Raw genomic sequence first — 16,690 nt, 5'->3', positions numbered from 1 at the left:
AGCAGTAGTAGTAGTAATAGTAGCAGAAGTAGTAGTAGTAGTAGTAGCAGTAGTAGTAGTAGCAGTAGCAGTAGTAGCAGTAGCAGTAGCAGTAGTAGTAGTAGTAGTAGCAGTAGTAGCAGTAGCAGTAGTAGTAGTAGTAGCAGTAGCAGTAGTAGTAGTAGCAGTAGTAGTAGTAGCAGCAGTAGCAGTAGTAGTAGCAGTAGCAGCAGTAGCAGTAGCAGTAGCAGCAGTAGCAGTAGCAGTAGTAGTAGTAGTAGTAGTAGTAGCAGTAGTAGTAGCAGTAGTAGTAGCAGTAGTAGTAGTAGTAGCAGTAGCAGCAGTAGCAGTAGCAGTAGCAGTAGCAGCAGTAGCAGTAGCAGTAGTAGTAGTAGTAGTAGTAGTAGTAGCAGTAGTAGTAGTAGCAGCAGTAGCAGTAGTAGTAGTAGTAGCAGTAGTAGTAGCAGTAGTAGTAGTAGTAGTAGTAGCAGTAGTAGTAGTAGTAGTAGCAGTAGCAGTAGTAGCAGTAGTAGTAGTAGCAGTAGTAGTAGTAGTAGTAGCAGTAGCAGTAGTAGCAGTAGCAGTAGCAGTAGTAGTAGTAGTAGTAGTAGCAGTAGTAGCAGTAGCAGTAGTAGTAGTAGTAGCAGTAGCAGTAGTAGCAGTAGCAGTAGTAGTAGTAGCAGCAGTAGCAGTAGTAGTAGTAGTAGTAGCAGTAGCAGTAGTAGCAGTAGTAGTAGCAGTAGTAGTAGTAGTAGTAGTAGCAGTAGCAGTAGTAGTAGTAGCAGCAGTAGCAGTAGTAGTAGCAGTAGTAGTAGTAGTAGTAGTATTATATGACTCTATTACACGATAGTACTAGTTAATCTGTTTGCAGAGCTCACTATTCAGCAAAGTTGCCATTTTTGTCAGGGCAGCCAAGAATTTTGGAGTACCCGTCCCCCCAGGGCCAGATAAAGAATAGGGCAGGTGACACTAGAGCTCCAGGCCTTTACATAAAAATAGGCCCATCAACATCACAGCATAATGGTGACCAGCTGCCAAGTATTAAAATTGTATTTTTATGTTCCAGACATTGGGTCTGAAAGAGTAGGAGATGTATAAGCCCGTATGGCACTGGCCACACCCACATGGCACTGGCCACACCCACATGACACTGGCCACACCCACACGGCACTGGCCACATCCACACCGCACTGGACACACCTACATGGCACTGGTCACAGCTCCTTCATTTCTTACAGTTCCTCCACTTTAGGGATGGACAACGGAAACCCGGCATCATAATAGTTGCCGGGCTAACGACATCACATCCATTAGATAGTTTAACCATCGCGATGGTTATACTTGCGGCCGAAAAGGGGAAGCACCCTATCTATTTCCTGCAGCTCACCCGGTGCTCCCCCTTTACAGCCAGCCATCGAGTGGGTATCAGAAAGCTGCATCCGATGGCTGGCAACCATCGAATTCCTGGTATTCATTGGAAAAAGCACTTCCATCAAATCAGAAACCTCGATGGTTGCTAACCATCGGCTTCTGGTGTCCATCCCTACTCCACTTCTCACATAGGCCAGGGAAGCTCCTCTACTTCCATGTCCCATGTGGTCCTTAATCCGGCCATGCGTCCTCCCCATGCAGAAGGAAGTGACGCTCCACGTACTCACCCACGCTGCTTCTTACTGCAATAATGTCTGTAAAACGGTTAAAGTCTGGGTCTTTCCTCCTGGCAGCTCTGCGGATTCATATCTCTGAAACCACTGCCAGCGCTCTGAAGCAGATCGGGGGCTACGACATAAAGGAAAGGGGCTGGATCCAGGTAAAGGTAAGGTCTCTGTGATACGTAATAGCAGCCCTGACTCCATATCCCTCAATAGTCCCTATTTACACAGTCCTGATTCTGGCCACCGGGAAAGGAGTTCAGCGATGGCCTTTTATGGGACCTTAGCAATCTGTGTGATGCGTGTTCTCTCCCTTAGGGGACAACTGAATTCCTAGCAAAGTAGCGGTGAACATATTACACTGATGTTTAGGGTCTTCAGCGGATAACAGTGAATTATTTATTCTCAGGGGAAAGGAAAGCAGAAAACGTTCTGGCTGAAGGGCAAGAAAGGCTTCCAGATGCCCCTACCGGATTTTCCTGATGACCTGATAGACCCCATAAATGGTTCCTTTGAGGTATGTTGCCCAATAGTCCCCTGTCCTCTCACGTTCCTATCAGACTGACCCAGGTCCTGTCACTGCAGCGCCACCTTGTCGTCAGCCTTCATTGAGAAACGTTATTAATTGACCGTTGCCCTGCAAACTAGATGGTCCAGGTGAGGGCAGAGAGCTCTCACAGAGTTGCTGTTAGAACTGAGGAGCTGATTCAGACCCGCTCGCTAGGGATGCGATCGCTCATAGCTGGCCGATAGTTGCAATCTGCGCATGCATCACAAGGCACGTGCGCAAACCTGTGCGAGCGCTCGGGAAGCAATCGTTCGCTGCACATAGACAGCCCGCCAGGAGAAGCCGTTTGTGGGTGGTGACAGGGGCAGGCCACTAGAAACGTGGGAGTGGAGGTATGAACGCAGGCGTGCCTGAGTGTTTCAACGCCGTTGCAGAGGCGTGCTTAATTAACAGGCAGCGTCATAGTACACGTCACCTGGTTGTATTTCACACTGAAGTGATCGCAGTGCTTGCGGCAGGGTATAGTCAACCTCAACCACTGCGATCGCCTCCGATGGCGCTCAATGTACCAATGTTTTCATGCACTTCCAGGAGATGACGTGCGCAAGTGGGCGTCTTCTGAATGGCTGTTGGGCGTCTGCATACACAAAGTGATCGCACGCCAAGACATAGTGGGCGATTGCATGCCTTGCTGGGCGTGCGCTGGATTTGCATACGTGGGGTGCGAGTGAACGCATCTAGCGAGCGGGTCTGAATGAGCTCCAGAGAGTAGTACAAGGGACTTTGGGGCTCATCCTGATTTGGGACCAAAGTAAGCAAGTAACTTTGCGTCTGGACAAACCATGTTGCCAGTGCCGGCTCAAAGTCTGTTCCAGCAGGGCGGCCGCACAGGTGCGTTAGCCCAGATTGTATTTCCCTGGCTTCTGATGTGACATAGGCATTTAAGCATTGTCCTGCTTGTTATGGATGCATACAGGGTCACTGCATCATGTCACAATCGGAACCATCGAGAGCCATCGGAGCCATACTTGCCTACTTTTGAAAAAGCATTTCAGGGAGATTGTGAAAGCAGCACCTCTGAGAGCAGCTGTACAGTGGGCGTGTCCTGCTACATCTGAGAGGCGTGTCATACATGTGATGGGCGTGTCCTGCTACATCTGAGAGGCGTGTCATACATGTGATGGGCGTGTCCTGCTACATCTGAGAGGCGTGTCATACATGTGATGGGCGTGTCCTGCTACATCTGAGAGGCGTGTCATACATGTGATGGGCATGTCCTGCTACATCTGAGAGGCGTGTCATACATGTGATGGGCATGTCCTGCTACATCTGAGAGGCGTGTCATACATGTGATGGGCATGTCCTGCTACATCTGAGAGGCGTGTCATACACTGCAGGCTGAAAAACAACCAAGTGACGTGTACAAGTGTTATACCACGTGTGGTTAGATTCTGTAGTATGGAACTTTTAAATGTTAAATTGTTCCTGGTTTTCCTTCTTGCCTACGCCCCAGCAGAGAGGCAGGTGGTCCCCATTCCCAACACAGCAATTGACACAGTGTAAACCCACAATCGCTTTATTAAATAGGAACTCCTCAATAGTGGGGGTTTTCCTTTTATTTCCTTACCTGACTATGGCCCTCATTCAGAGCCGTACGCTCTGAGCAGAGCACACGCTCTGCATGAGGGCCGGGCTCCTTTTTCATGGAGCGTCCTCCTGGACGCTCGTATAGCTGTGGGTCACCACCCACAGGCTATACGAGCGTGCATTTTGATGGCCGCGATGGTCGTGACCATCGCGACCATCGAAATTGCGAGCCGGAGCCTGCGGTTGAGGTTTTCAACCGCAAGCTCCGGAGTGATTTTGGCTCTATCAGAGCCAAAATCACTCCCACTGACATCACTAGTGATGTCAGTGGGCCGGCTTCTGACGGGAGGCGTTCCCGTGGGAACGCCCCCATCAGGGAGGCACGCCCCCGGCACGCCCACCAAAGGGGGCGTGCTGTCAATCAACATTGACAGCACGCCCCCTTTGATCGGACACAACGAGCGAAGGAAAGTCCTTCGCTCGTCGTGTCTGGCGCATGCGCACGACGGAGCTCCCTCCGTCGTGCGCATGCTCAGTGCAGACCATCGACCCACTTGCGAGCGTACAGCCGCTCGCGAGTGGGTCTGAATCAGGCCCTATGTCTTTAAGTAATAGTTAATATGCCACAGCAAACTATTGCAACAAATAGGATATACATGCGTCACATATATACATTTCAGGAATTGTGAATTGAAATGACCATTAAATGTCTAGTCTAACCGATATCGGAAGACTTTCAATTAAAGTGCAACACTAACTTATGATCATGTATGCTCTAAGAAACGGTAACCATGCTTCCTATATCTTTACACTAACTCTACACTTTGTTACTATTAATACCCCAGAAATAGAATTATATAAGGTTTACAGTGTATTAGAACCTTCAATTGCACACATTAAATAACCATAGAGACTAGCTTAACTCTACCCATCAATATGTATACAAATACAATTCATTAGTAATACACTATACCCCGGCTAAAACCTGGCAGTCCTGCCTGGCCAGGCCTTCGTTGGTGCACATTACGGAATAAAGAAACGAAAGATGAACTGGCTGGTGAATAAGGAAACTTTAGCAAAATACACTATAAGTGTTCCTGTCAAAGCTGTATCCTGACTTTTTACGTACTGTAGCAGCCCTAGGCTGAGGGTCATTTTGGGAATTACACTGATAAAACTTGTTGCAGAAGTATAAAATGGCGGCTGACGGCTCCTCTCCTTAAGATGCTTTATTCTGAGCAGTTAAAGTAACGTCTGACGCAAGAGTCTGTCTATCACAGTTTATACTGACTGTTCTGATATAGCCTCAGTGTGTGTGCGCTGCTGCTGTTAGTGCTGCTGTGAATGAGTCTCCAGGCTTGCCTACCCTCCCGATTTCCCCGGGAGCCTCCCGATTTTCGGGTGCCGCTCCCGGCCCCCCGAAAAGGCAGGCAAGCCTCCCGGAAGTCTCTGACCCTCCCTACCTCCCCCCTGAAACAACTAGAAACCCCCGCAGCAGGGGGGCCGGTGACGCGATTCGCGCTGAATCGCGTCATCGTGGCCCCGCCCCCTGCTTCACAACACCGAAAATAACGGCATTGTGAAGAGGGGGTGGAGCCACTATGACGCGAAGGTGCTGTCCCGCCCCCGGCTCCACCCCCAATGAGAAACAACCTGACCGGCTCCGCCCTCAATGGCCGGCCCCGCCCCCCGCTGTTAGCCGACAATCAGCTCCCTCCCGGAAGGCTGGAGCTGATTGTCGGCAAGTATGCGTCTCCCTCTCCTGAGGTAATATCGGAGCTCAGCACGGCTACATGCAGAACTAACTGTACCACAGCTCTCAGATATTTCCTGCCACGGTCAGGTAATCTGAGCGCTTACTTGCTCTCATTAGCCTCTGGCTCAGTAACATATTATTCTGCACCTAGGGGCCCCTTTGTAGCTTCTTAGAGCAGTTTCCTTTAGTCTCTATTTCCTCACTTAGGGCCTGATTCAGAGCCGCTCGTAAGCGGCCGCTCGTTCGCTCCGAGCGATGTTTGCCCAACTGCGCATGCGTACGGATCGTTATATGCATGCGCAAACCAGTCAGTGCGGTCGAAATTAATGTGCTCGCAAAATAGCGAATGCCTGAAAATTTGAGTGACAGGAAGAGGCGTATGTGGGTGGTAACAGGGGAAGGTGCTTGAAAACGGGGAGTGGAGATCCGAACGCAGGCGTGCTTAAAGGTCAAAACGGGCGTTTTATGGGTGTGCATAATTAATACAGCAGCGTCATTGACCACGTCACTGGGTTATTTTATAGCCAGAACTGCTCGCAAAATTGTGGTAGCAAAAACCAACCACAAGAATAGCGAGCAGTTCATACCCTGGTCGATGTACTCGATTAATCTAATAAATAGCGGACATGACGTAGGATGCGAGCGGCCAGGGGGCGTAGTTTTCCAAGAAACGACCGCAAGTTTTGTTAGCTCGTTCAGACATAGAGGCGTGAACAGACCGCAAAGAGCGAACGGTTCATTTGAATAGCCACCCTTATTTTCTGAACGAGCGAGCGCAAATAGCGTCCGGCTCTGAATCAGGCCCTTAATCAATAGTTCTGTCACTATAGAGGTAAGTGTGCTCTGCCACTAACACACACTGCAGAGGGGGAACAGTAGGCACTATACTCACAGAGCTTCACTTCTTCAATATTTGTTGAATTATCACTATTGCAGTGACAGCTCCAGCTATCAGTCCTCATAAGCTGTGGCCTATTTATCCCTCTGCAGGCTGAAAGGCTGCAGGCAGAGGGCCTTCTGGGGCCGTCGTCTGCTACCTCGGCTCACACAGCCGCGGGTTCCTGTCAGGAGCCTTTTACCACCATCGGCAGCGTCCTGCCCTCCGAACATTATCTCAGGCACTCACTGGCCAACTGCCGCTCGCTTCCAACTGTCATACAGCATGTCTGACCACCTGACACTGGTCATGTGACCTGCTGCTGACCTCTTCAGCAGCTACAGAAATGACTGGGTGTCTGCCTGTGTAATGACAGACATGCGCTGTAGTCCAATGCCCAGTCAGGCATAATACCTCATATAGTGGGGTATTACACAATGATGCCGCCATGCTAATTATGCACACCCATAAAACTCAGTTTGGACGGCCAGACACGCCTGCGTTCGCAGCACCACTCCCCCGTTCACAAGCACCTTCCCCTGTTACCACCCACAAACGGCACGATCTGTCACTCAAAGTAGCGTCCAGTCTGTGTACTACAAGCGCACAATTCCCGGCCGCAGTGACTGGTTCGCGCATGTGTACTTTGACGCATACGCATGTGCAAATGTGCGATAATCGCCCATAGCGTGCGTCTGCAGCTTAGCGAACGGGTCTGAGTCCGGCCCTATGTGCATATATATAGGCACACACACAATGGTAGTGAATGTGTCCTTATGAGTCCGGTCTTTATTGTTTCACTGCAGGAGGAAGAGATCATTGTCACCTGACCTGAGCCGACCTGTGTCCATGATGCTCAAATTCCACCTGTCAGTAACTTTATAGAGCCAGGAAACCACAGCAGCTGGAAATGAGGACGGTTCAGCAGACATATTATTACCACCCTACGACTCTACGGCTTGAGATTTTCAATTACAAATACTCCCTGACACTTTTCTTATTTATACAATAATATGCACGTACAATATATAAGGGATTCCTTACAAAGTCAGGACTTACAATATAAGTAGAAAGTGGAAAAGTCTAGCTACATTTACTGCATTAATGTTCTATTATACTACATCCGATCCTGTACAGTATATCTGGGGTGATACAAACAATGCAAGGGAAATCCTGTATAGCTGTCCATACAAGCAGAGTGAGAGCTGGTACTGAGATTTACATCCAGCATACATGGAAAGGGAAATCCTGTATAGCTGTCCATAAACACAGAGTAAGAGCCAATACCTAGAATTACACCAGCACATAGAGCAAGGGAAATCCTGTATAGCTGTCCGTACATGCAGAGTGAGAGCCGATACTGAGAATTTCATCCAGCAGGCAGGGCAAAGGAAATCTTGTATAGCTGTCTGTGCACATAGAGTGAGAGCCAATACCTAGAATTACTCCAGAACATTGAGTAAGGGAAGTCCTGTATAGCTGTCCGTTCATGTGGAGTGAGAGCCGATACTGAGAATTTCATCCAGCATGCAGGGCAAGGGAAATCCTGTATAGCTGTCTGTACACACAGAGGGCTTTATTCAGAGGCGGCCGTACGGTCTACGACTGCACGGCCGCCTCGATGTTTGTCCAGTGCGCATGCGCACGAGGGAGCTGGCTCCTTCGTGCGCATGCGTGACACCCGCTGCGACCGACAGCGCCGGTCGTAGCGGGTCTCTTTCCAATGGGGGCGAGCTGTTGATGTTGATTGACAGCTCGCCCCGTTTGGAAGGCGGGCCGGGGGGGTGGCAGCCCAAACGGAGGCGTTCCCATGGGAACGCCTGCCATTTGGGGGAGGCCCCACTGACATCACTAGTGATGTCAGTGGAGAGCTTCCGGCTCTGACAGAGCCAGAAGCTCTTCGGGGCTTACGACAAGTGAAACCCTACCCTAGGGTCTCGTCGTAAGCCCCGATGGTCGCGATGGTCTATGACCATCGCGACCATCACCCTAGCGGTCGTTAGAGCTGTGGGTGTAAACCCACAGCCTAACAACCGAAACAGAGGCGGCCGTTCAGGATGCAAGTGGCCGCCCAGTTTCTGAGTGACCGCTTGCATCCTCCGACCGCCTCTGAATGAGGGCCAGAGTGAGAGCCAATACCTAGAATTACACCAGCATATAGAGCAAGGGAAATCCTGTACAGCTGCCCGTACACGCAAAGTGAGAGCCAATACCTAGAATTACACCAGCACATAAAGCAAGGGAAATCCTGTATAGCTGTCCGTACATGCAGAGTGAGAGACGATACTGAGAATTTCATCCAGCACGCAGGGCAAGGGAAATCCTGTATAGCTGTCTGTACACACAGAGTGAGAGCCGGTACTGAGATTTACATCCAGGACAAGGGAAATCCTGTATAGCTGTCCGTACATGTAGAGTGCGAGCCAGTACCGAGAATTACATCCAGGGCAAGGGAAATCCTGTACAGCTGTCCGTACGCACATAGTGAGAACCGATACTGAGAATTACACCAGCACATAGAGCAAGGGAAATCCTGTACAGCTGTCAGTACACGCAGAGTGAGAGACGATACTGAGAATTACATCCAGGGCAAGGGAAATCCTGTACAGCTGTCCGTACACGCAGAGTGAGAGACGATACTGAGAATTACACCAGCACATAGAGCAAGGGAAATCCTGTGAAGATGTGTGTACTTGTACTCTCTACCTTTTATCTGGCTTTGAAAAAAATTTCAGAAAAAAAGATTAACTATAAATTTTGTTGAATTAAAGAGATAGTATAGTGCTGGTCCTCTATGCGTCACCCTGATTATCTGCACCACAATTTACTACGGGAGAGGCTGAGCCTCACTACAGCAGCCAGGACAGTGTTTTATAGAGATAGTATAGTGCTGGTCCTCTATGCGTCACCCTGATTATCTGCACCACAATCTACGGGAGAGGCTGAGCCTCACTACAGCAGCCAGGACAGTGTTTTATAGAGATAGTATAGTGCTGGTCCTCTATGCGTCACCCTGATTATCTGCACCACAATTTACTACGGGAGTGGCTGAGCCTCACTACAGCAGCCAGGACAGTGTTTTATAGAGATAGTATAGTGCTGGTCCTCTATGCGTCACCCTGATTATCTGCACCACAATTAACTACGGGAGAGGCTGAGCCTCACTACAGCAGCCAGGACAGTGTTTTATAGAGATAGTATAGTGCTGGTCCTCTATGCGTCACCCTGATTATCTGCACCACAATCTTCGGGAGAGGCTGAGCCTCACTACAGCAGCCAGGACAGTGTTTTATAGCATGTCCCATAAGCCTCTTATATGTTTTGGAATACAACAATGCGCTCTACCACCCTGATTCTGCAAAATTGGTTGTTGTAGTGCCTTAAAAAGGCTTGCTGGAAGGGCTGGGGTCCACCGCTCCCCCCTCCCCCTCTTAGTCCTGTCAGCGGCTGCTGTGTGCTGGGCTGCAGTGAGAACAGGGAGGCTGGTGCCACTGAGCACAACCAGGGCCACCGAGAGGGGGAGGAGTGGTCACTAATTACCCAGGCTTGCTGGAGAGTGCCGACGGGGTCCCGGGTCCGACGCCACTCCCCCCTCCTCCTTGTCATCTGAGCAGCCCAGCACATGCTGCTGTGTGCTGGGGCCGCGGGGCTGCAAAGGGAGACTACTTGCTGCTGCACCCTTATTGTCTAAAACTCACCTGTCTGTGGTCCAGCGTCGGGTGTCAGCGCTGCACAGAACACCGGAAAATAGCCGCCGCGGCCATTTTTCTGGCGTTCTGCGCATGCGCAGTAGACTCTGGGCACACTCTTTAGTGCCCAGAGTCTACTGACTCTGCCGTGGCCGGCCAGCTGTGTCAGTCGGCTGCCGGCCGCCGGGGAGAGAGGAGGGGGCCCGGCACAGGGATTGCACACAGGCCCCCTCCTCTCTTAAGACGCCCCTGGCTCCAGGAACTCCTTACCGGGGCTATTAAACATTGGGCTGAATTGAATCGCCCCCAGTGAGAGCAAAGCATTTCCCTTATTACATCATTTCCCAGGTATAGAAGACACGTTACAGAAAGCCACCTGGCCTCTCCCAGCAAACAGTGTATCACAAGTATATCACTTTGTCTCTCGCACAGGGTTTTAATGTAAATATATTATTATTATTACTACTATTACTAATGCATTGAATTTCACTTTTATAAAAATAAAAATAAATTGTATTTTGTTGGAAATTAATAAATCGGTCATAAAATGACTGTCATTTTTATCTTTATTACATTAATCTGTTATTGCCCATAAAAATTGTACCCTTAATAAATTTATTGGGATATAAGACAACTGACCAGTTATTGTATGCAGGAAATACACAATGTTGTTCAAAATGTGCCGCGCAAATGTGTTGTCATAAGCGCAGTGTAGCACAAATGTACCTGTTCTCTTGCTTGTGCGCAGATGTACAATTGCCAAGGTGGTCTGGGGTGTAGAGGTTCCACTGTCCACGATCAAGTGTCTGCCTTAGTACTGGGTGATGTGTGTGCTGACTTTTTTTTTTTCGGGGTGAGATTATTTAAATGAGTAAGTGCATTTAGAGGGGTGTGTGTTCCCTACTGTACCTAGCGGGAGAGCACCAAAAGGGCTTTCTTGGCTCTTCTCCTATACTAAATTGGATGCCTTCTGATCCTCCCAGACAAACCTCTGCACAAAAACACTTTTCCCAAAGCTTTTTGACAAATTTAATAAAAAGTTAAAAACATTCAAATGTTACAAAAAACACTGGAGTCTCTCGCTAGCGATGTGCTCTCGCAAGCGGACCGGTGGTTTATGTACGTGCATGTGCGTGCGCGAACTACTCTGTGCGATCGCAGGCCGCTGGCTTGCCCAGCAAAGACAGCCCAGTGAAATGAGTGACAGGAGAGGCCGTTTGTGGGTGGTAACAGGGGCAGGACACTAATAACAGGGGAGTGGACTTGCAACGCCTTTTTTAAGGGATGCATAATTAACAGCCAGCGTCATAGTACACGTCACATGCCTGATTTTTACACTGAAGTTCTCGCAGTGCTTGCGGTAGGGTAATGCAACCACAAGTGCTGCGATCACTACTGATGGTGCTCGATGTACCAATGTTTTAATACACTTCCTGGAGATGACGTGTGCTGGTGGGCGGCTCTGCCTGTGCGATAGGGCGTACGCTGGCCACTCGCTAAGTCATGGTGGGCGTGCTTATGCCTTGGCGAGTGATCGCTTCCCGTGGCGTCACTTTGAAAAATTTGCATATGCTTGATGCGAGTGAGTGGCCGCTTGCGAGAGACTCTGAATGAGGTCCACTGTCCCAAATGGCCCCTCGCTGTCCCAAATGGCCACTCGCTGTCCCAAATGGCCCCTCGCTGTCATGATTATTGTAAAACATAAATGAAACTAGAGTGAGCAGCGTTTTTGAGATGTAAAAGTTTAATTTAGCAAGGGAAGTGCATCTAAAGAGTTAGGTGGTTTTATTATTGAAGTGACTGTTTGGCTCTTTCCAACAAGCAACACCGGCTAGTGGGTGCACAACATGATTTTCAGTATGTGTGGGTACTGCTCTTCCAGGCACCCACCCAGCAATACCGAGTCACACCCCTGCGGACCCTCTCTGCTTTCCTGAGCATTTGCCAGGTTAGGACATGAGCGGCGAAGACCCTAGATCAAGCCTAGGATAGGGCGTGGGCAGGCATTGCCAGGGCACACCCCCTTGACCATCGCGACCATCGCCACTGCGAGCCGAAGCCTGCGGTTGAGTTTCTCCACCGCAAGGCCCGGAGTGATTTTGGCTCTATCAGAGCCAAAATCACTCCCACTGACATCACTAGTGATGTCAGTGGGGCCGGCTTCTGACGGTAGGCGTTCCCTTGGGAACGCCCCCGTCTGGGAGGCACGCCCCCGGCACGCCCACCAAAGGGGGCGTGCTGTCAATAAACATCGACAGCACGCCCTCTTTGATCAGACACAACGAGCGAAGGAAAGTCCTTCGCTCGTCGCGTCTTGCGCATGCGCACGACGAAGCTCCCTCCGTCGTGCGCATGCGCAGTGCACACCATCGACCCACTTGCGAGCGGACAGCCGCTCGCGAGTGGGTCTGAATCAGGCCCTAAGCTCTGAAAAGTGATAAAGTGCAGAGTGATAAATAACCAGCCAATTAGCTCCCAACTGTAATTTTTCAAACACAGCCTGTAACATGACAGTTGGGAGCTGAGTGGCTGGTTATTTACCACTCTGCACTTTATCACTTTTCAGAGCTTAGTACATCTTCCCCTGAGATTTCGTGATTGAAGAAATGAACAAATAAAAATATATACTCAAATTAAAATACTTTAAACCTATTCTATTATAAAATTTAGTAACCTTCACTTGTGTGACTAATCTTCAGCGGACTTATTGTATTACAACACTCACTGGTATACTTATATAGGGCCTGATTCAGAGCCGGACGCTCTGACCAGAGCGCTCGCTCTGAATCAGGGCCCTCCTCCATTAAAATGGAGCGTCCTCCTGGACGCTCGTATAGCTGAGGGTCACCACCCACAGCATTTACGAGCGTTCAAAAAGATGGTCGCGATGGTCTTGACCATCGCGACCATCGGACTTGCGAGGGAAACCCTGCGGTCGGGTTTCCCAGCCACAAGCCCTGGAGTGATTTTGGCTCTATCAGAGCCAAAATCACTCCCACTGACATCACTAGTGATGTCAGTGGGGCCGGCTTCAGACGGTAGGCATTCCCATGGGAACGCCTCCGTCTGGCAGGCACGCCCCTGGCACGCCCACCAAAGGGGGCGTGCTGTCAATCAACATCGACAGCACGCCCCCTTTGGTGCGAGACCCCGAGCGATGGAAAGCCCGTCGCTCACCGGGTCTCGCGCATGCGCACGACGGAGCTCCCTCCGTCGTGCGCATGCGCAGTGGGGAACATCGACCCACCTGCGAGCGTACTGCCGCTCGCGAGTGGGTCTGAATGACCCCCATAGTGTGCAATCTGAGTGGGTGGTGACCCTCAGCTATACGAGCGTCCAGGAGGACGCTCCATTTTAATGGAGGAGGGCCCTGATTCAGAGCGAGCGCTCTGGTCAGAGCGTCCGGCTCTGAATCAGGCCCTATATAATTAGTAATGGTGCTCATCTTAACCTTTAATAGGTATATAGAAAAGCAATAATTTAACTAGAATAATATCTATATGCTCTTTTACCTACAGTAAAGTAACAAACCAAAACCAATAATAGGAAATATACATACACATAATTTGGTATTGCATAAAAAATGTCTATATACAGTATATATATAGAGAGAGAGAGAGAGAGAGAGAGAACATAAATACAAACACGTGTGCATAAACACACACGCACAACCGCACAATAAGTGATATGTGTATATGTATATACAGTACACACGTGTATACAGACACAGACTGCAGAAAGCACAAATATATTGCTGTGTAAATATATCTAGATAAATTCCAGATCTATATTTTCGTTTAATCCTTGTGGTCTGTAATTTACAAATCCAAGCGGCTTCTTGTCTACATAAATCTTCACCTCTACATGTATCAGTGATACTGTATGTTCTACTGCTGTTACTTTGAGTCCTTTTGGGTCTCTGGTGTGACACTCAGAGAAATGCCTAAATACTCTATGATTGAGAATTCCATACATTATATTGTGTCTATGCTCGAGGAATCTGACTCTCAGGGTTGTGTGGTTCTCCCTATATAATATAGATTACAAGGGCACCATAGAAGATAAACGACGTAACTAGAGTTACAATTCATATAAGATTTAATGTTAAATTCTTTCTTGGAGTGAGCGGCATGTACTGATTTTGTTTTATCCATAGCATATGTACAGGTCAGACATCTATTACTATTACAGCAATAGAACCTACGTACAACTTGTTTAGTGAGTGCTTGTTATATAGGTGCCTTATTCACCATAGAATTCCTACAGAAGCTTGGGGCAAGAATATTCTTTAGATTTTTCGCTCTTTTAAAAATAATATTAGGTTTCTTGTCAAGATCTTTTGCCAAAATAGCTGATTATTGACATGATTTTTGGTGCTGCTATATTATATTTAGAAATAAAAGTGGGTCCTAAGTCTGTTTTAGTATCTGTCGGTGCAGTCCTATCTGTAAATAAAGTCTTACTGTCTGTAGAAAAATAAAAAAGAAGACAGAAATGTCCCTTGGTTGGCGCACTAACAAAAAATGTGATAAAATTTAACTTTTATTAAACAATATTAAAATTGTATATATAATAATCTCTCCAGTGAAAATAAAAAATGAAAAAACGTCTCAGTGTGTTAATTATTGAAATGAATAGTGTTATTGGTACACCTGCGCGTGGAATGGTGACACAAAAATGGATATTAATAAATAGAAAATCTCTCACAAATAAGTCATAGAATATATGCAAATCCAAAAACAGCAAATCAAAAAATGCATTTAATTGGGACCAATTATATGTGGCATGCTATAACATCCCTATAAGTGGGATAATATTCTGCAATGTTCACTGCATGTCAGAATTGCTATGATATGCATGTGAGAAATGGCCGCAATATACTCATATAACTAGATTGCCACCTATAGCTGAAATGCACATGGAATCTAATACATTTAAACAAAGGTTGACTTAACTGCTGCAAAGCCAACAAATAACTTATAACATCTAAGGGGCTGGAATTATATTCCGTATAGACCGACTAATATACTTGTAATCAGTCAATTGGCTCAATTAATATAGATTTCATATCACAAATGTCATGTAGGAGTAGGAGATTGATATCCTATATTATCACCTTATCCCCTCATATTATCCTACCATGTTATTGGACATTAATGGCTATTCATTAGGCTGCAGGTAAACATGCACATGTGCTGTCTGCAGTGTATTCAGCAAATCTCTGGGAAGAAAGCCAAATCTTCAGATATACAATGTTGCAGTGTCACAGCGTCTTGTTATAATGTTAGCAGCACATGTAGCCATTTAAATCATAAGGGTATTTACATTAGCTTTGACACTAAGAAAACCCATGCCCATATTAGGGAGTATCTGGGAAAGAAGCCAAATTTTAACAGCACACATGGGGCCTGATTCAGAGCCGTTCGCTATTTGCGGCCGTTCGTTCAAAAACAAGGGGTGGCTATTCAAATGATCCGTTCGCAAATTGCAGTCTGTTCCCACCTCTAAGTCTGAACGAGCGAGCAAAACATACGCTCGTTTATTTGTTAAAAATGCCCCCTGGCCGCTCGCACCATACGTCATGTCCGCTATTTATTAGATTAATCGAGTACATCGACCAGCGTATGAACTGCACGCTATTCTTGTGGTTGGTGTTTGCTACCACAAATTTGCGAGCAGTTCTGGCTATAAAATAACCCAGTGACGTGGTCAATGACGCTGCTGTATTAATTATGCACACCCATAAAACGCCTGTTTTGACCTTTAAGCACGCCTGCGTTCGGATCTCCACTCCCCATTTTCAAGCACCTTCCCCTGTTACCACCCACATACGCCTCATTCTGTCACTCAAAATAGCAGGCACTCGCTATATAGCGTACAAACGATTTTTGGCCGCACTGACTGGTTCGCGCATGCGCAGATGTGCAAACATCGCTCGGAACGAGCGTACTTCCGCTAACGAGCGGCTCTGAATGAGGGCCATGGTGTGTATAAATGATTCTAAGCTTGCTGTTGTTCATGCAGCTATAAATAAATAGGATATAACATGAATAACTGGTAACTTAGTGAGTCTAGCAACAGCTCTAATCAGTCACATGGTATACACTATCTGAGCCTTTCACTAGCTCACTAATAATGGTTGAATTCAGCAGTATAAGTTATATGAGTATTAAATTTGACTTAATTAATATAATATATATGAGCATTACATCAGCTCAGTAGAGATAAGTGTCTCATATACACAGCGCATATATCAGGTGAGTACTAAGTGAAGTATTTTCTTCTTTTTACATCACATCACATCACTACAGACGTTTGAGCAGTAACATATCTGCTCATGCAGCAGTAAAATAAGTGTGGGGTTTCACACTTATTTTTAAATAAATATTTACTGGTGCAGAAGCTTTCCCCAGATTCCTTTCCTTCTATTCTTACTGTCTGTAGACAATGTGTCTTTCAATGCTTTTTCCAAAATTTTCGTGAGGGTACTCACACTCTGCAAATGTATGTACAAGTTCGGACGCTTGTTTCTCAAAAATCTTCTCTGAGGTCCAATTGCTGCGAAGTTGGTACATCTTTTTGGTACATTGGTGAGCCAACTTAGTTTTCTTATGATTACTTGTGTAAGTTGAGTGTGTCAGC

The 16,690-nt window shown here is 47.5% G+C and overlaps 1 protein-coding gene across 1 annotated transcript in view; it reads left to right on the top strand.

Moving 5' to 3' along the window:
• Positions 1-7,249, top strand: part of LOC148542825 (guanylate cyclase 2G-like) — a 91,129-nt gene extending 83,880 nt beyond the window's left edge. Inside the window, exons 20-22 of the mRNA XM_088464485.1 lie at positions 1,704-1,795; positions 2,041-2,148; positions 7,166-7,249. Of these exons, the coding sequence (XP_088320611.1) occupies positions 1,704-1,795; positions 2,041-2,148; positions 7,166-7,189 (224 nt within the window). The 3' untranslated portion in view covers positions 7,190-7,249. The remainder of the gene's footprint in view (positions 1-1,703; positions 1,796-2,040; positions 2,149-7,165) is intronic.
• Positions 7,250-16,690: the final 9,441 nt, after the last annotated feature.

This window comes from Taudactylus pleione, unplaced genomic scaffold (genome assembly GCF_031769625.1).
Source record: "Taudactylus pleione unplaced genomic scaffold, aTauple2 ptg000008l, whole genome shotgun sequence".
Classification (NCBI taxonomy): domain Eukaryota; kingdom Metazoa; phylum Chordata; class Amphibia; order Anura; family Myobatrachidae; genus Taudactylus; species Taudactylus pleione.
The sequence above is the reverse complement of the archived record's forward strand: the minus strand, read 5'-3'. Positions and strand labels throughout refer to the sequence as shown.